Below are 16,898 nucleotides of genomic sequence, written 5' to 3' on the forward strand. Positions count from 1 at the left end.
ATTCCAATTCCAAAGAAGGGCAATGCCAAAGAGTGTTCAAACTACTGTACAATTGCGCTCATTTCACATGCCAGCAAGGTGATGCTCAAAATCCTACAAGCTAGGCTTCAGCAGCACCAACTGGTTCAAAATTGGGAAAGGAGTACGACAAGGCTGTATATTGTCGCCCTGCTTATTTAATTTAGATGCAGAGTACATCATGAGAAATGCTAGGTTGGATGAATCACAGGTCGGAATTAAGATTGCTGGGAGAATTATCAACAACCTCAGATACACAGTTGATACCACCCTAATGGCAGAAAGCAAAGAGGATCTAAAGAGCCTCTTGTTGAGGGTGAAAGTGGAGCGTGCAAAAGCTGGTTTGAAACTCAACATTAAAAAAACTAAGATCATGGCATCTGGCCCCATCACTTCCTGGCATATAGAAGGGGAAGAAATGGAAGCAGTGACAGATTTTGTTTTCTTGGGCTCCAAGATCACCGCAGACGGTGACTGTAGCCATGAAATTAAAAGACACTTGCTCCTTGGGAGGAAAGCTATGGCAAACCTAGAAAGCATAGTATGAAACAGAGACATCACCTTGCCGACAAAGATTGATATAATCAAAGCTATGGTTTTCCCAGTAGCAACGTATGGCTGTGAGAGCTGGACTATAAGGCTGAGCGCTGAAGAATTGATGCCTTCGAACTGTGGTGCTGGAGAAGACTCTTAGGAGTCCCCTGGACTGCAAGGAGGTCAAATCAGTCCATCCTAAAGGAAATCAACCGTGACTGCTCATTGGAAGGACAGATACTGAAGCTGAAGCTCAAATATTTTGGCTCCCTAATGCAAAGAGAAAAGTCACTGGAAAAGACCCTGATGCTGGGAAGGATTGAAGGCAAAAGGGAAGGGGACGGCAGAGGATGAGATGGCTAGATAGCATCACCGATGCAATGAATATGAACTTGAGCACACCCCAGGAGAGAGCAGAGGACAGGAAGGCCTGGTGTGCTATGGTCCATGGGGTCACGAAGAGTCGGACACGACTGAACAACAACAACAACAAGAGTGTTGATTTCCAGAATGTTTCAGAAGCTGTGATAAGGTCAACATGGTCAAACAGATACAGAGCTGGCCACTATCTGACCATAGGCCTTAAATGTCTCTGGACCTCAATTTCACACCTGTACAAGGGAACATGTAGACCTGTCTCACTCACTTTACTGTTGTGAGGACAAGACAAAATAAGGAGTATAAAGCACTTTGCAAATGAGAGCTGTTATATAAAGAATGTGCAAAGCAGGCACTTGAATCTAGGGCCAATTCTACTATTAGGCAGAGTGAGATGGCTGCCTACGGCAGCTCATTTTGGGTGCCGTGAAAGGACAGAAAATTGTTATTTATTATTGTTGCACTTTCACTGCCAAGGAGAAGCACTTGTTGGATTTTCTGCCTCAGCTGCCAAAATAACTTGACCAGCCTTGCCTACTATGACTAGGGGAGGGGCACCATTTGCTGCTCCACCTCAGACAGCAAAATGTCTTGGACATTCTGAGAGGCAATACACAAAAAAAATTCAACCAGCTCAAACTATACAATAAATTTAAAATGGCTGGGCAAATAATTTGACCTGGCACTGAAAAGTATACAATGTCAGTGCCGGTCTTACTTCTGCCTTGGATTCTCTTCTCCCACCCATGAGGTGGCTCTACCCAAGTATCAGAAGCAAAGGGCCAAGTTAGACACGATGTTAAATACATCATAGTTCTTCTAAAAGAATTAAAATATCAGCTGTGGGGGGGGGGGTCCAGATTCGGACTTTGGCACAGGCAAAGGGGGCTTAATACTTTCCCCAGCACCATTTTCCACTCCCCCTCCATATATAGGAAGTTGCCATCTACCTAGTCAGATTATTGGTCCACCTGCCTCAGTACTGTCTACGGTACACTGACTGGCAGTTGTGGCTCTCCTGAGTTTCAAACAGGGGTCTTTCTCAGGCCTATCTGGAGATGCTGGAAATTGAATCTGGGGCCTTCTGCATGTAAAACATGTGGTCTACCAGTAAGCTACTGCCCCAAAGTTGGTATTTTGCTCCTGAATATGCCATTTGCTGTCATTTTCAGCATAACAATAGAAGCGGGGGAGGACATGGGTTTTTGTGTATTGTCCCCCTGACATGGTGCCACTCTGGATTCCTGCTGCTACTAAAAAAGAAAAAAATGTGCGACAACAGTGTGTTTAATCTCATATTTATAGCTCATAGAAGCTGTGAAGGAGCCAAAAGACAAACCACCTGTGAGCAAAACCATAATTTAGGGAACCAGGTGCAGGAAAAGAGGAAAAGAAACCAAAAAGTAAACCCAGGATAAGAACAAATAAAACAGACTATCATAATGGGGTGTTGTTTATTAAAATATAATCTCTATAAAGATACCATACTATACAAATAGAGAGAAAAAACATTGCTTCTGTTAGTCACTTGTTGAACAAGGCTTGGAGAGGTTGCTACAAAAGACTGGCTTTGTGTGACAAGAACAAGAAAGTCCACCCAAAACATTTCTGGGCAAGAAGGAGCTCTGATTTGCACTTCAGAAGAGTCCCATTTCTTCTTTCACAGCATGATTTCAGAGTCCTCCAAAGAGTCATCTGCAAACAGCAGTTCATCTGTCAGCATGCTTCCTACAGCGAGTGTGCTAGCTTGAGACCATAACATCCCATTCTGTAAGGGAGTGTGCTGGAGTAGAGGTATATCTTCCTCTTCTGACCTTACCAGGTCAGCAATGTGTTCCTCGCTAACACCGCTTAAAATATATCTGTCCCCCATCCCGTTGCTCTCATGTATGTCGACGTTGACCACCGTGGTCTCTGGTCTCTGGGAACAGGACTCTATGATGCAATCAGGATCAAGGTCCGTGTCTATCTGGGGAAACTCGGAGTCCTCTGGCAGCTCTTCCATGCTCTCCTCCAGCAGGTTTGTGTTAATATAAATTACGTCGGCAGGTTCACTGAGGGTGGGTAAACTTTCCAACAGCTTCTCCAGGTGAAGCTTCAGTTCCGAGAAGGTGGGTCGGTCCACAGGATCTGCCCTCCAACAGGAGTACATTATTTCATACCTGAAGTAACAAGAAATATGCTGTGATGAGGCAAATGGGACCTTAATTCTGCAAAGGAAGGTGAAGAGAGAGAGTACCACTCAAGTATAATAAATCTCATTAATTCGGTGGGGTTAACATCCATTCAAAAGCTACTGTGGGGAACTGCTGGGACTCACCAGCTCCTCGAGGCTCCAAATGGGGAGGGTCACTGTAGGAAACATGCCAAGGACAGCTCACCAGAAATGCCACAGCTGCCACTTATCAAGGAAAGTGGGGCCAAGGCAGAGTTGAAAAGGCAGAGCAGAGGCATAGCTTGGAGTGGGTGGGGTACGAAAGGAGGAAGGAAAAGCCAAACCAGGAATGACTGAAGAGTCCAAAGAAGGCTGGATGGAAAGGCAAGTGATGACCACCTAGTAGAGGAAAAGAAGAACAGAGAAGCATGTGGAAAGGAGGAAGGGATGGGACCTCTGGGAGAAGAGAAGAGCCTCGGTTAGAAGGTGGGAGTAGCCAGTAAGCCTGGGCAGACAAGAACAGTTCTGGCCAGTCACTGTGGAAACAGAAGACGAGGGACTTGCTCTGACCACCCCAGATAGCTACTTCCCTCAGAACCAGAGATTCTATGCAGAACTTCACATACCTACGTGTGCAGGGCATAGAGGAAGAGCAGCCAGTAACAAGCTTTGGGCATCAGAGTGGCTGGGGGAGAAACATGAGAAGAAACCAGAGAAGGGGAAGCTCCCAACTCTTTATTTCCCAGATGAAGGGCATAATGTATATTTACCTGACCCCTTAGCTAGGAGTGAGAGACGTAACTCTTTGCCCTGAAAGGAAGTAGTCTGTGGAAGAGGGGGAGGGGTTGACAGACGAGTGAGGTAAGTAGCAGTACTCAATCAACATCACAACTAACCCTTACTTGAGTTTAATGTCTTAATAGAAATGATGGAAGATGGTACCTGCCTCCTCTGTGCTTTTGGGACATTACAAGACCTCTGTAGCCCCATGGAACAGCTCCCTCCAAGCAGCTGCTGAAGGATAACGCCTAAGGTAATCAATGCTTTGGGGACATGTAACTATGTTTGGGAATAATGCTTTGGGGTTGAGCAGATAATGATATAGGCTCTCTTTAATCAGTTAAAAACTGAGCACTGATATTGACATTGGGTGCGGGGGGCAGCTGTGGCACATAGCACGATGATTGGAAATCTGTGAAATTGTAAGGTTGAGAGATGGCAGACAGCAGAAACCAAGATTCTTGAATGAATGGAAAACATTTACTGAATATTGGAAAATAAATTAAAATGTCAAAATTAGTATTTATGCACGCTTCAATATTTCTTAAGTATCACATTCTGTATATGAAGTTTTAATTTATGGTAGGATGTATTTTGGGTATGGATAATTATCAATTCATTACTCTTTATCTAATTTAATTGTAATGCTGATAACAAGATGGTGTATAATGTTGTGTTTATGTATTGGTAAAATAAATTTAACTGAAGAAAAGGAAGACATGTGGGATACGAATTGTTATTTTTATTATTATTACTATTTAATAGATTTCTTAGATGCCTTTCTCATGGTGACCTACTGCAAAATTAAAACATAGGAAATTCAAACCAGCTAAAACAATTATCCACTGAAATACAACCACCCCCATAAATGAACTTAAATAAATATAGATTAATAAATAATAACCTTGAAGTAGTTCTTTTTGTGCATACAGGGAAGGAATACTGGGGCGTCCTAATATGGTAGAGGAGAATATGTCACGAGATGTTAGGGAGGGATAAACTACAGCAGAATGATGCCCCTTGTGAGGGCTGAGGTAACCTGGTTTTTAACAACTGACTTGGTAGCCATAGGTGCCCAGGACTTCTATGCAGGCAAACAAATGGGCTGATGGAGGAGGGACCGATGGCAATTATTTTTACTAAGAGGCTAGTAGCCTGCATTTCCATGTTGGCTGGAACAGAGCAGGGGGGTCTTCCCTTCTCTGCAGTTAGCATGGAAACACAGCATACTAGCCTCTTACCAGGCTAGCAAAAGTTTCACAGACCAGTAATTTTTGTGGGCTTATTTAGAAGTCTCAGTTAAGCTATTAGGGATGGTGAGGTAAGATTAAGTTAAAATTGTATTTTAAAATGTTGCACACTGTTTTAATATATCTCTATCTATATATCTTGCATAATAAAAGGTACTCAAAATTGTGCAATGAGTCCCATGTAACTGTATTGGCCCCAGGAGTGTAGCCAAGTCATTTATAGTGTTAGAGGGGCCTAGAGATCCATACTGCTTGCTAAAGTTCATTATTGGTGCAATTCCCTTGCTAGTAGGCCTCTAAGCATGTTGAGATGAGTCAGAAGGCCGATATCAAGATGTGCCTGGGAAGCAAAGTTGTTTATAACCAAACACTTCTAGTCTATGCTGGGAATTAACGCTAGGGGTGCTTGCTGCTGTTATGCTGCCTTATTGCTAACATGTATTGTATAAAACCCATTATACCCAAGGCTCTGGGTTCAGAGAAGCTATCTGATCCAACCACTGGGTACGCGTGTGTGCTGTAAGTGACTCAATAAACTATCTCCTTGTAAATAAACCTGGGTCAGATTTATCACTATCTTGGCACCTCTAAATCAAGAGGTCGACACCCACGGCTGGGGCAAAACAGTAACTGAGAAACAGTGGATGATTGCCAGGTAGAACACAATAATCCACCAATCCCTCCTAGTGTTAGTCTTTACTGAGCCAGAAGACTCTCGCAGAAGGGCTGTGTACAGTCTAGTATTACAAAATTGAAATGTACATTTAAAATTTAAAATGAAAATTCTGTCCCAAGAGAGGTGGAGTTCTCAAAGTGGTTTACATTTATGCAAATTAAGTATATTTTCCTTCATGTTGCATAATTTATTCTGCTTCTACTGGGCATAGAGGGAACAAGGAATTATGCAGGGTGCAAAAGCTCATGACAATCCTGCTAGCTTTGGAGATTTTGCCAGGCGTATTCCACAGTTTTTCCAGCCTATCTTCACAGCCATAAGGCTAGAAACATGCTTTTTAAAAAATATTAAATTAAATGCTGAAATAGTATGTCCATAGCTCAGTGAGAGTCAGTTCTTGGCATCTCTAGTCTACGATCTCAGGTAGCAGAGCTATGAATGTGTTTTTTCCTTAATCAAAGGTTGTAGGGAAAGTCCAAAGTGCAGGGAAACATAGAGAGACCCTCCAGTTCCCCAAGCATTGTTTGAGGGTCACCATAGTGTAAAATCTAACTTTTCTAGATCTGGGGAAGCTAATCTGGTATCTCTCCATTCAGCTGAAAATTCAACCACTTCCCAGAAGACACTTCCCAAACAGACAAGTTGGGAGGAGAAAGAGCATTCACAGGGGCAAGAAGGGAGAGAGAGAAAAAGTCCCGTCAAAGAGATAGCAGCCAAACAAACAGTCCTCATAGCTTCCAGTTTTCTAAGTTGGCAGACTACAGACATAACAATTGTCTTGAGCGAGCCATGGTGTTCTGCATTCTACAAAATCACTACCAAATTACGGCATTATTACCGCAGTGAGATCAAATACTTACAACTCATCTAAACATCCTTCTGGCTGCTTCAGCCTGTGCCCATGAAGGAGATAGTCGTAGATTTCATGGTTCTGCACTCCGGGGTATGGTGTCATCCCTCGGGTTGCTATCTCCCACGCTGTAATACCAAAAGCCCACTACAAGGACAAAGAGGGAAAAAAAGACACATAGATGGCATTGCAGAAAGACTGAATTAATTATTTGGGAAAGTTAATTTCCTAAGTCTGCAATCCTATATAGACTTATATGGGAATATGTCCAATTCAACTAGGGGTGTTGGAGAAATCCGCAATGGAAACAAATGAGTTCGGATTTTGATGAATCCAACCAGCAGATTCTGCATAGGCTTTTCCCCTCTTGGGCAAATTCTGCTGACTTACAGACCATTTTTTCCCTAACTTCCCTGATTTTGTGCGAATTTCGTTGTTGAAAAATATGAAAAAATGGCCAAAAATACGCATTTCCCCATAGGTTAAAGTATGAAAATGCACATTTGTGGGATTCTGCACATTTTGGGGAAATTTGTGCATTTTCACATGTGCGAATTTGCGCAAATGTGCATTTGCACAAATTTGGGAGCTAACCCCACCCCCATTCAATCAATGGGTGGACTGTGGAACAAAAGGTGCCTGACAATCTATGAAACACAGATGGAATGGATTTTACCCAATCTGTACATCCCTAAATTGAACTCAGTGAGATTTATATTCAGGTAGACATGCACAGGATTATGTTGTGTTTCTTTGCATGTTGTTAAAAATCATATTTGTGATACTCAGTTCTCAAAGCATTCGATATTATTGTAGTGAAGCTCTCAACACAAACATACACGCACACGTATGTATCTTTTTTGCTGGTGTTACATAATGTCAGTTGCATTACTTTTAGTCCTGTTGTCGTAGAACTAGTAATTTGGGCAAGTAGAAGAACAGACACGGATGGATATCTACTTTCTAATACATTTTAGCACGTGAGCTTTACCAGTTGCTCCTTGATAGAGACGCCACAGCTTATTAGTAGAGTACATGCTTCTTTACGCATAAGACCCCAGGTGCAGTCCCTGGCACCTCCACTTAAAAGATTCTCAAGCCATGGGGCTGGGAAAGACGTCTCCCTGAGACCTCGGAAAGCCGTTACCAGTCCGAATAGACAGTACTGGGCTATACGGACCAATGGTCTGACTCTATTTTGAAGCCTCAGCATAGCAACTTCTTTCGAAAGTAGGGGCTCCAATGCACACGTGGTGCTCCCCACCTTCAACGGCTTCTCCACTCAGTTCATTGCAAATCCTTTTGTGTGTGCAGAGCTACTTCTTCAACTTAAATTAATGGGAGAGCCATACGTGCAGGAGCTCCATGGCAATGCACATACCAGGACTGGATTGCAGCAATGATCTAACATCATGAAATAGTGACCACTTGGCAATGACAGTGTCCCATACACCAGGGGGAAGCTTGCAGCAATGACCTCATTTGACTTATGCAAGAAGGACGGGAATACGCAGTTCCTAAATCAGAAATAGGTTTGCCGGCTTTTTTACCAGGTTGCTATATCTGTGACTTTAACTGCAGCTTGATGTGCTGTTGACATTGCCAAGGCAGCACATGTTTATCTCTCTGCTGTGACAAGAGGTAAGTTGTCGTTTTTTCTGATCATTTCGCAACCCTAGTCAGAGAATGGAGGGAAGAGTCTGAGCAGCAAACACAGTCTGTAACATATTTAATAAGATCTGCAGAAAGCAGTGGTATAATTAAGGCTTTTGTGTTCTCTTGAATAATCAGGGCACTATGAAAACAAACTACTAAATAGAAACAGCTTAAAAATAGCCATGCTATCAGTGCCAGCTCCACGTTTTGGAGGGCCCTTGGGCAAGACACCCTCAATGGGCCCCCTCCCTCAGTAAGCCTACCTTCTCACTGCCATTATCACCAGCTGCTATTGTTCCTCACGCTCTTTCTCATCATTGCTACCACTTCCTTGCTTGACAGGCAGAGAGCCTGTGAACTAGTTAATCGTTAAGTGTTTTCAAACATGTGGCATTTCAGTTTTGCTGAATATTGTATTCGCTGATTTGCTGCATGCAGCCCCGAGTCTGCTTTCTCACCACCACTGACTCCAGCTGCTATTGCTCCTCATCCTCTTTCTCATCCTTGCTACCACTTACTTGCTTGACAAGCAGAGAGCCCGTGAGCAAGCAGGCAGGGGCCTCTCCTGCTGCTCCTTCTCACCACCACCATTGTCTGAACCAGAGCGAGAGGCAGGTGAAGAAGCAGGTTGCAGTCGTGAAGAAGAGGAGCAAGTCCAGGGGACTCTTGTCGGTGGGCCTCTGCTGGGGTGTGGGCCCTTGGCAGGTGCCCAACCATGCTTACCCTTGGTGCTGGCCCTGCATGCTATAATTCCAAAATCACTTTATTGTGTAGAAGAGTTGCTGAGCAAAAAACATAAGAGCCCAATTTCTTTCAAATTAGAATAAGAATTCTGCTGATTCTACACCGGCTGCCCTTCTGGAGCCTGTTTTTTAACACTGAGATCAGGGAACCATTCCCTCGATTACATACCACATCACTTTTTGTTGTGTAGACTCGATCAGCGAGACTTTCTATCGCAATCCACTTCACAGGCATCTTTGCAATGCGCCCCTGCCGGTAATAATCCCCACTGTAAATCTTCTTGGATAAACCAAAGTCTGCTACACACACCGTCATGTCATCGCGTAACCTGCGTGTTGAATTAACGCACAGTATTCAAATAAATGCATTCACAGGAACAGAGACTAGTTTAAAAAATGTGTAGTTACATTATCTGTGGGCTTCTGGGCAGTGGTGCAGTTAAGACTGGAGCTTGGAGCCAAATTCCAGGGCCCTACATCTCAGCCCCCCCACCCCGCCATGTCCACTCAGAGAGGAGCAGGCGCAGAAGCAAACTGCATTTAATTCCTGGAATCCTAATGGTGCTATAAGTAAACTGAGAACACAAAACCGCACATGTTCGGCGTTTGTTTTTTTTTAAAAATCAAGGTTGGCAAACAGTTGTTGTTAAGCATATCAGGAACACAGAAGCAAATTAAAAGCATGGAGTGGCAGTTGGAGGGCGTGAGGAAGAGAGATGTTAGTTGTGTACCTCACAACTGAAGTAATACACATAGACTTCTAAAGGAGGCTCCCAGAAGATCATTAAGTCCAGGCTCTAAAATTACCTAGCTGCACCACTGCTTCTGGGAAAGACAAAGGCATGATTCATAGCTTTGAATCCACATGGCTTTCCCACCAGAACCCTGGGAAAATGAAGACATATTAAGGGATTTCCAAAAGACAATTCTCAGTGCCTTCACTAAACCACAATCCATGGGAAGGCCTTCAGAGTTAAAACAGACCTTTAATTTTGTGGCTTATGAGCACCTTTGGTGACTCTTAAACAGGTCCAAAATAACAGTTTGCACTGATGGGATGTCTCCTGGCATGATTCTTATCAATGAACATTGATAAACAGGTTGCACTAGTCCATGGTTGCAGGAAGATGTTTAAACTGGACTCAAGCAGATGCAGAGAAGAGAGGGTTTAAATACAAGCTGGTACTGCTGAGCAAGGCATACTAAAATATTTCACTGCTGCCTAGCCAAGTCAAGTACACTAGTAAAACCGGAGATCTCAAGGGAACGTTTTGTGCAAAGACGGGCATGATCAAGGACAAAGAAGGCAGGGACCTAACAGAAGCAGATGAGATTAAGAAGAGGTGGCAAGAATACACAGAAGAACTATACAGGAAAGATCTGAATGTCCCTGATAGCCATGATAGTGCGGTCACTGAACTTGAGCCGGACATCCTAGAGAGTGAAGTCAAGTGGGCCTTAGGAAGCATTAGTAACAACAAAGCTAGCGGAGATGACAGTATTCCAGCTGAGCTATTTAAAATCCTAAAAGATGATGCTGTTAAAGTGCTGCATTCAATATGCCAACAAATCTGGAATACTCAACAGTGGCCACAAGACTGGAAAAGGTCAGTTTACATTCCAATTCCAAAGAAGGGCAACGCCAAAGAGTGTTCAAACTACCGCACAATTGCGCTCATTTCACATGCCAGCAAGGTGATGCTCAAAATCCTACAAGCTAGGCTTCAGCAGTATGCGAACCGAGAACTACCGGAAGTACAAGCTGGGTTTCGAAGAGGCAGAGGAACTAGAGATCAAATCGCCAACATTCGCTGCATCATGGAGAAAGCAAGAGAATTCCAGAAAAACGTCTATTTCTGCTTCATTGACTACGCTAAAGCCTTTGATTGTGTGGATCACAACAAACTGTGGCAAATTCTTAAAGTGATGGGAGTACCAGACCACCTTACCTGTCTCCTGAGAAACCTGTATGAGGGTCAAGAAGCAACAGTAAGAACCAGACATGGAACAACCGAGTGGTTCCAAATTGGGAAAGGAGTACGACAAGGCTGCATATTGTCACCTTGCTTATTTAACTTATATGCAGAGTACATCATGAGAAATGCCGGGTTGGATGAATCAGAGGTCGGAATTAAGATTGCTGGGAGAATTATCAACAACCTCCGATATGCAGACGATACCACCCTAATGGCAGAAAGCGAAGAGGATCTAAAGAGCCTCTTGTTGAGGGTGAAAGAGGAGAGTGCAAAAGCTGGTTTGAAACTCAACATTAAAAAAACGAAGATCATGGCATCTGGCCCCATCACTTCCTGGCATATAGAAGGGGAAGAATGGAAGCAGTGACAGATTTTACTTTCTTGGGTTCCAAGATCACCGCAGACGGTGACTGTAGCCATGAAATTAAAAGACGCTTGCTCCTTGGGAGGAAAGCTATGGCCAACCTAGACAGCATAGTAAGAAGCAGAGACATCACCTTGCCGACAAAGGTCCGTCTAATCAAAGCTATGGTTTTCCCAGTAGTAATGTATGGCTGTGAGAGCTGGACTATAAGGAAGGCTGAGCGCCGAAGAATTGATGCTTTCGAACTGTGGTGCTGGAGAAGACTCTTACGAGTGCCCTGGACTGCAAGGAGGTCAAATCAGTCCATCCTAAAGGAAATCAACCCTGAGTGCTCATTGGAAGGACAGATAATGAAGCTGAAGCTCCAATATTTTGGCCACCTAATGCGAAGAGAAAACTCCCTGGAAAAGACCCTGATGCTGGGAAACACTGAAGGCAAAAGGAGAAGGGGACGGCAGAGGATGAGATGGCTAGATAGCATCACCGATGCAATGAATATGAACTTGAGCACGCTCCGGGAGAGAGCGCAGGACAGGAAGGCCTGGCGTGCTATGGTCCATGGGGTCACGAGGAGTCGGACACGACTGAACGACTGAACAACAACAACAAGAACTGCTCCATATTCTGGCACATTAAGGTAGGGATGTACAGATTTTGTTAAATCCATTTCATTTGTGTTTCACAGATTGTTAGGACTTTTTTGTTCCATCATCGTTCATTGACAGAATCAGATTTTTTTTTACCACAATTTCATTCTACTTGCACTAATTTGCATTAGCGCTAATGTGCACTTCCATAAGTGCGCAAATGCGCATTTATTAATGTATATTTGTGCAAATCTCCCCCAAAGTGGAAAAAGTGAAAAAACCACAATACCACAAACAAAACCCTTCTGCATTTTCACACTTTATTCTATGGCGGGGAGAATGTGCATTTTTGATAGGTAGTTGTTATTTTTCCCCCTCTATTTTTGGGCAACCAAATTGGCATAGAGTTCCGGAAAGTAAGGAACTGGTCTGCAAGTCTGCGGAATCCGCATGACTCAGGAAAAGCTAGTCTGCTGCAGAATCCATGGGTCGGATTCATAGAAATCCAAACTCGTTTGAATGTGTTGCGGATTTCTCTGACATCCCTACATTAAGGGCCAGTCTAGATATGATATGGAGGGAGCAATCCTATGGCTGCTAGTCAGCGGCTAGATGGCCATAGGATATGTCGGTTTCTGGGATCCGACCAGAACTGACCTTCCTCCCCTCCCGCGCTGCCTCATAGGCAGCGCAGAACAGTCCCATGCTCTGCACTTGGAAGAGGACTGCGGAGCAGCCAAAATGGGGTGTTCCTGGGGGCATTCCAGGGTGGGGAAGGTGGAAATGCCGGTATGACACATCCAATGTGTCGTCTGGCAGCCGCTTACCCTGCTCCGCCTTTCCGCAGCTAGACAGCCGAAACTAGCTGTCTAGCTGCAAATGCAGGGCAGCTGAAGAGCAGAGGGGATGATCCCCTCCGCGCTTCTCTTGCCCTGCATTGGATAGGCAGTTGCCTTCGAGTTCAGTTATCAGTTATCCTAAACGTGTTATTTCCTTGAAGTATTACTACCTCATTCTTCAGCCCCAAAGGCTCCTAGAGTGGCTTATATAAGATCAATAATAAACAAAGTTGTCCTTGCTGGCAGGCTTACAATCTAAAAGAAATTACAAAGAAGGAAAAGGGGATGGAGAGGGTAGAGGAAAATCAGCAAACTCAGGCACCACCTCTAAAAGTTACATGGTTGTTCTTATGAATGACCAGCTTGAACAGAAATATGTTCAGGGAGGGAAAGAACCAAATGGCAGCTGCTCTCTCAGCCAAGCCAATAGAGTAGGCCCTACTGTCCCATCTCTCCCTCTGCATTAAATGCATGTTACTTATTTTTAAAAAAGCAATGCGCAGAAGCGGAAGAAGATAATAGAATAGGAAGGACAAGAGACCTCTTCCAGAAAATTAGAAACATCGGAGGTAAATTCCAGGCAAAAATGGGTATGATCAAAAACAAAGATGGCAAGGACCTAACAGAAGCAGAAGAGATCAAGAAAAGGTGGCAAAAATATATGGAAGATCTGTATAGGAAGGATAATAATATCGGCGATAGATTTGACGGTGTGGTCAGTGACCTAGAGCCAGACATCCTGAAGAGTGAGGTTGAATGGGCCTTAAGAAGCATTGCTAATAACAAGGCAGCAGGAGATGACGGTATCCCAGCTGAACCGTTTAAAATCGTGCAAGATGATGCTGTCAAGGTGATGCATGCCATATGCCAGCAAATTTGGAAAACACAAGAATGGCCCACAGATTGGAAAAAATCAACCTATATCCCCATACCAAAAAAGGGAAGCACTAAAGAATGTTCAAACTATCAAACAGTGGCACTTATTTCACATGCCAGTAAGGTAATGCTCAAGATCTTGCAAGGTAGACTCCAGCAATTCATGGAACGAGAATTGCCAGATGTACAAGCTGGGTTTAGAAAAGACAGAGGAACTAGAGACCAAATTGCCAATATCCACTGGATAATGGAGAAAGCCAGGGAGTTTCAGAAAAACATCTATTTCTGTTTTATTGACTATTCTAAAGCCTTTGACTGTGTGGATCATCACAAATTGTGGCAAGTTCTTGGTGGGATGGGGATACCAAGCCATCTTGTTTGCCTCCTGAGGAATCTGTATAACGACCAAGTAGCAACGGTAAGAACAGACCATGGAACAACGGACTGGTTTAAGATTGGGAAAGGAGAATGGCAGGGTTGTATACTCTCACCCTACCTATTCAACCTGTATGCAGAACACATCATGCGACGTGCTGGGCTTGATGAAGCCAAGGCTGGAGTTAAAATCACTGGAAGAAACATTAACAATCTCAGATATGCACATGATACCACTTCGATGGCTGAAAGCGAGGAGGAGCTGAGGAACCTCATGATGAAGGTGAAAGAAGAAAGTGCAAAAGCTGGGTTGCAGTTAAACCTCAAAAAAACCAAGATTATGGCAACCAGCTTGATTGATAACTGGCAAATAGAGGGAGAAAACGTGGAGGCACTGACAGACTTTGTCTTTCTAGGCACAAAGATTACTGCAGACGCTGGCTGCAGATGCTGACTGCAGCCAGGAAATCAGAAGACGTTTACTTCTTGGGAGGACAGCAATGACCAATCTTGATAAAATAGTGAAGAGCAGAGACATCACACTGACAACAAAGGTCCACATAGTTAAAGCAATGGTATTCCCTGTAGTAACCTATGGCTGTGAGAGCTAGACCATAAGGAAGGCTGAGCAAAGGAAGATAGATGCTTTTGAACTGTGGTGCTGGAGGAAAATTCTGAGAGTGCCTTGGACTGCAAGAAGATCAAACCAGTCCATACTCCAGGAAATAAAGCCAGACAGCTCACTTGAGGGAATGATATTAAAGGCAAAACTGAAGTACTTTGGCTACATCATGAGAAGACAGGATACCCTGGAGAAGATGCTGATGCTAGGGAAAGTGGAAGGCAAAAGGAAGAGGGGCCAACCAAGGGCAAGGTGGATGGATGATATTCTGGAGGTGATGGGCTCGACCTTGGGGGAGCTGGGGGTGGCGACGGCCAACAGGAAGCTCTGGCGTGGGCTGGTCCATGAAGTCACGAAGAGTCGGAAGCGACTGACTGAATAAACAACAGCAAACTGTTTTTAAAGTGCACATTAAAAAAATGGTATTAGCTATCATGAGGGAGCTGAATGGGGAAGAGGAATGTAACCCTGCTACAATCTCTAATGAAAATGGCCCTTGCCCTCCACAGCGCTATTTACACTGGAAGGAAAGCTCCCTCAAAGAAGCTAATGTCAGGGTTTTCATGTGCATGTTTTTATTTATTTATTTATTCATTTCATTTCATTTCATTTCATTTCTATACCACCCAATAGCCAAAGATCTCTGGGCGGTTCACAAAAATTAAAACCAAACAGCACACAATAAAACAATTTAAAATATACAGAACATTAAAGCCACAATATAACAATGCAACCACAATAAAACCTAGCAGCAGTGCAGGAGTTTAAAATACAGATTTAAAACAGCAAAGCTAAAAGTTCAGAAAGCTAAAATGCTAAAATGCCTGGGAGAATAAAAAGGTCTTCACCTGGCGCCGAAAGGAATACAATGTAGGTGCCAGGCGAACCTCGCTAGGAAGCTCATTCCAGAGCTGGGGTGCCACAGCAGAAAAAGCCCTCCTCCTAGTAGCCACCCGCCTCACTTCCTTTGGCAGGGGCTCACGGAGGAGGGCCGCTGATGATGATCTTAAGGTCCGGGCAGGCACATATGGGAGGAGGCGATCCTTCAGATAACCTGGCCCCAAGCCGTTAAGGGCTTTAAATGTTAATACCAGCACTTTGAATCGGGCCCGGAAATGGACTAGCAGCCAGTGCAGCTGGAAAAGTACTGGCGTAATATGAGCTCGCAGGCCAGTCCCTGTTAACAATCTTGCTGCCTTATTTTGGACCAGCTGAAGTTTCCGGACCATTTTCAAAGGCAGCCCCATGTAGAACACATTGCAGTAATCCAGACGAGAAGTTATCAGAGCATGGATCACTGTAGCTAGGCTATCTCTGTCCAGATAAGGGCGTAGTTGGTATACCAGCCTAAGCTGATAAAAAGTGCTCCGTGCCACTGAGTTCACCTGTGCCTCAAGTGACAGTTCTGGATCCAAGAGCACCCCCAAACTACGAACCTGATCCTTTAGGGGGAGTGCAACCCCCTCCAGAACAAGTTGAATATCACCTAGCCGGGCAGACGAACCACCCACTAACAGTACCTCCGTCTTGTCTGGATTGAGTTTCAGTTTATTGACCTTCATCCAGTCCATTACCGTGCCCAGGCACTGATTCAGAACAGCCACTACCTCACCTGGATTTGATGAGAAAGAGAGGTAGAGCTGGGTGTCATCCGCATATGGATGGCACCTCAGCCCACACCTCCGGATAACCTCCCCCAGCGATTTCATGTAGATGTTAAACAGCATGGGGGATAGAATAGAGCCCTGTGGAACCCCATGGCACAATTGCCATGGCACAGAGCAATAATCCCCCAGCACCACCTTCTGGAATCAGCCATCCAAGTAGGAGCGGAACCACTGTAATGCAGTGCCTCCAACTCCCAACCCAGACAACCTATCCAGAAGGATACCATGGTCGATGGTATCGAAAGCCGCTGAGAGGTCCGGAAGAATCAACAGGGTCGCACTCCCCCTGTCCTTCTCCCGGCAGAGGTCCTCCCACAGGGCGACCAAGGCAGTTTCCGTTCCAAAACCAGGCCTGAAGCCCGATTGAAATGGATCTAGATAATCCGTTTCATTCAACAGTGCCTGGAGCTGTCCTACAACCACTCGCTCAAGCACCTTGCCCAGGAAGGGGATGTTGGCCACTGGCCTATAATTGTTAACATCCTCTGGGTCCAGTTTAGGCTTTTTCAGGAGTGGTCTAATTACCGCCTTTTTTAAAGCAGCAGGCACCAC

At 44.4% G+C, this 16,898-nt stretch overlaps 1 protein-coding gene across 2 annotated transcripts in view; it reads right to left on the bottom strand.

The window, feature by feature from the left end:
- Positions 1–2,356: 2,356 nt before the first annotated feature.
- Positions 2,357–16,898, bottom strand: part of MERTK (MER proto-oncogene, tyrosine kinase) — an 88,368-nt gene continuing 73,826 nt past the window's right edge. For both annotated transcript variants that reach the window (XM_084829087.1, XM_084829085.1), the window contains exons 17-19: positions 9,210–9,369; positions 6,652–6,788; positions 2,357–3,092 (exon numbers count right to left, since the gene is read on the bottom strand). In XM_084829087.1, coding sequence (XP_084685213.1) covers positions 2,591–3,092; positions 6,652–6,788; positions 9,210–9,369 — 799 coding nt within the window. In that variant the 3' untranslated portion in view covers positions 2,357–2,590. The remainder of the gene's footprint in view (positions 3,093–6,651; positions 6,789–9,209; positions 9,370–16,898) is intronic.

The sequence above is a fragment of the Heloderma suspectum genome, chromosome 1 (genome assembly GCF_057233095.1).
Source record: "Heloderma suspectum isolate Gila_16-S chromosome 1, 16-S_ref, whole genome shotgun sequence".
Classification (NCBI taxonomy): domain Eukaryota; kingdom Metazoa; phylum Chordata; class Lepidosauria; order Squamata; family Helodermatidae; genus Heloderma; species Heloderma suspectum.